The sequence below is a fragment of the Rhea americana genome, unplaced genomic scaffold (genome assembly GCF_003343005.1).
Source record: "Rhea americana isolate MKP2758 unplaced genomic scaffold, rheAme1 scaffold_226, whole genome shotgun sequence".
In the NCBI taxonomy this organism is placed as follows: Eukaryota; Metazoa; Chordata; class Aves; order Rheiformes; family Rheidae; genus Rhea; species Rhea americana.
In genome coordinates this window covers 233,341-234,806 of record NW_028186342.1, presented here as the reverse complement: position 1 = coordinate 234,806, position 1,466 = coordinate 233,341, and the positions used below count along the sequence as shown (strand labels likewise).

The following is a 1,466-nucleotide window of genomic DNA, read 5'->3' as shown; positions in this document are numbered from 1 at the left end:
CGTCTGTCTGTCCGCGGCCCTTTGTCTGTCCGCGGCCCCCGGCGCGCGGCCCGAGCGGGTAAGGCGGGCGGCGGCGGGCGGCGGCGTGAGCCCTGCGCGGCCCGCGGGGCCTCCCTCTCCGCCTGTCTGTCTGTCTGTCTGCCGCGCTGCGGCGCTTGGTCCTGTCTGCGCTGCGGGCTGGATCCCCGTGTCCGTCAGTCCGTCCGTCCTGGCTGGATCCCTGCATCAGTGTGTCCGGGATGGGCCCCCACGTCCATGTGTCTGTGTGTCCTGGCTGGATCCCTGTGTCCGGGCTGGATCCCCACGTCCGTGTGTCCAGGATGGATCCCCATATCCGTGTGTCTGTGTGTCCTGGCAGGATCCTGGTGTTCATGTGTCCGGGGCAGTGGACTGGATTCCCATGTCCGTGTGTCCATGTGTTCGGGCTGGATCCCTGCATCCGTGTGTCCAGGGCTGCGGGCTGGATCCTGGCATCTGTGCGTTCAGGGCTGTGGGCCAGATCCTGGTGTCCATGTGTTCCTGGCTGGATGCCCATGTCCGTGTGCCCAGGGTTGCAGCCTGGATCCCAGCATCCGTGTGTCTGGGGCTGCAGGCTGGATCCCAGTGTCCGTGTGACCAGGATGGATCCTCATGTCTGTGTGTCCAGGGCTGCAGGCTGGATCTCCATATACGTATTTGTGGCTGGATCCCCATGTCCATGTGTCCATGGTGCTGTCCGGTTCCCTGTCTGTCTGGGAGGAGATCGGGGGTTCAGGCCTGCTTTCATCCCTCTGTCTGAGGGGACGGTTGGGATCGCTCCCTGCCCCTCAGTGTGAGGGATGGCACCTGTGTTCCCCTGCACGGTGTGAAGGGGTCGGTGTGTCCTCGTGTCTGTCCTGGCCCTGTGAGGGGTTGGCAAGCCTTCCTGGTAAGGGATGGGGCCGAGCGTCCTCACGTCTGACCCAGGCCCTGCCTGCAGAGGGACCAGGCCCCCGGAGGGCAGCGCGGCTGCACCGCTCCCCTCAGCACGTCTGTCTGCAGGCCCCTTCTGCCCGCCGTGGGGCCAGACCCTGGTGCTGAGGGCCATGGTGGGGCCGGCCCCTGAGGTACGGCCTGCTGTGGGGCTGGTCTTCCAGGGTTGTGGCCCACCATGGGGCTGGCTCCCCAGGGCTATAGCCCACCATGAGGCCAGCTGTCAGCTCCCTTGGCGCTGGCCTTGGTGCCTGTGGCTGGCCGGTGTGTGGCATGGCCACCAGCCTGCCCCTGCCTCAGGGGGCGGCTACCGCGGGGCCAGTGCCGTGCAGTGCTGGGGGTGTGCAGGGGTAAACGGCTCAGCCATGGGAAGCGGGTGGCTCAACTTCCTCCACCACAGACCCACCTGAGGCCGCTTCAGCGGGTGGCGAGGCCACATGCAGCCTCTCTGGACACTCCTCGCGGCGGCCCTGGCGCAGCCGGGCCGGCGGGCGCTCCTCGCGCCGGGCCCTGGC

The 1,466-nt window shown here is 67.8% G+C and overlaps 1 protein-coding gene across 7 annotated transcripts in view; it reads left to right on the top strand.

Moving 5' to 3' along the window:
- Positions 1–6: 6 nt before the first annotated feature.
- ZNF821 (zinc finger protein 821) overlaps positions 7–1,466 on the top strand; it is a 14,521-nt gene continuing 13,061 nt past the window's right edge. Inside the window, exon 1 of one of the 7 annotated variants that reach the window (XM_085305714.1) lies at positions 7–58. Coding sequence is in view for 1 of the 7 variants with exons in the window: in XM_085305713.1 (XP_085161839.1) it covers positions 915–1,085 (171 nt within the window). In the remaining 6 variants the exon portion in view is untranslated. The other 6 variants (XM_085305713.1, XR_014895936.1, XR_014895932.1 and 3 more) reach the window with 6 other exon arrangements.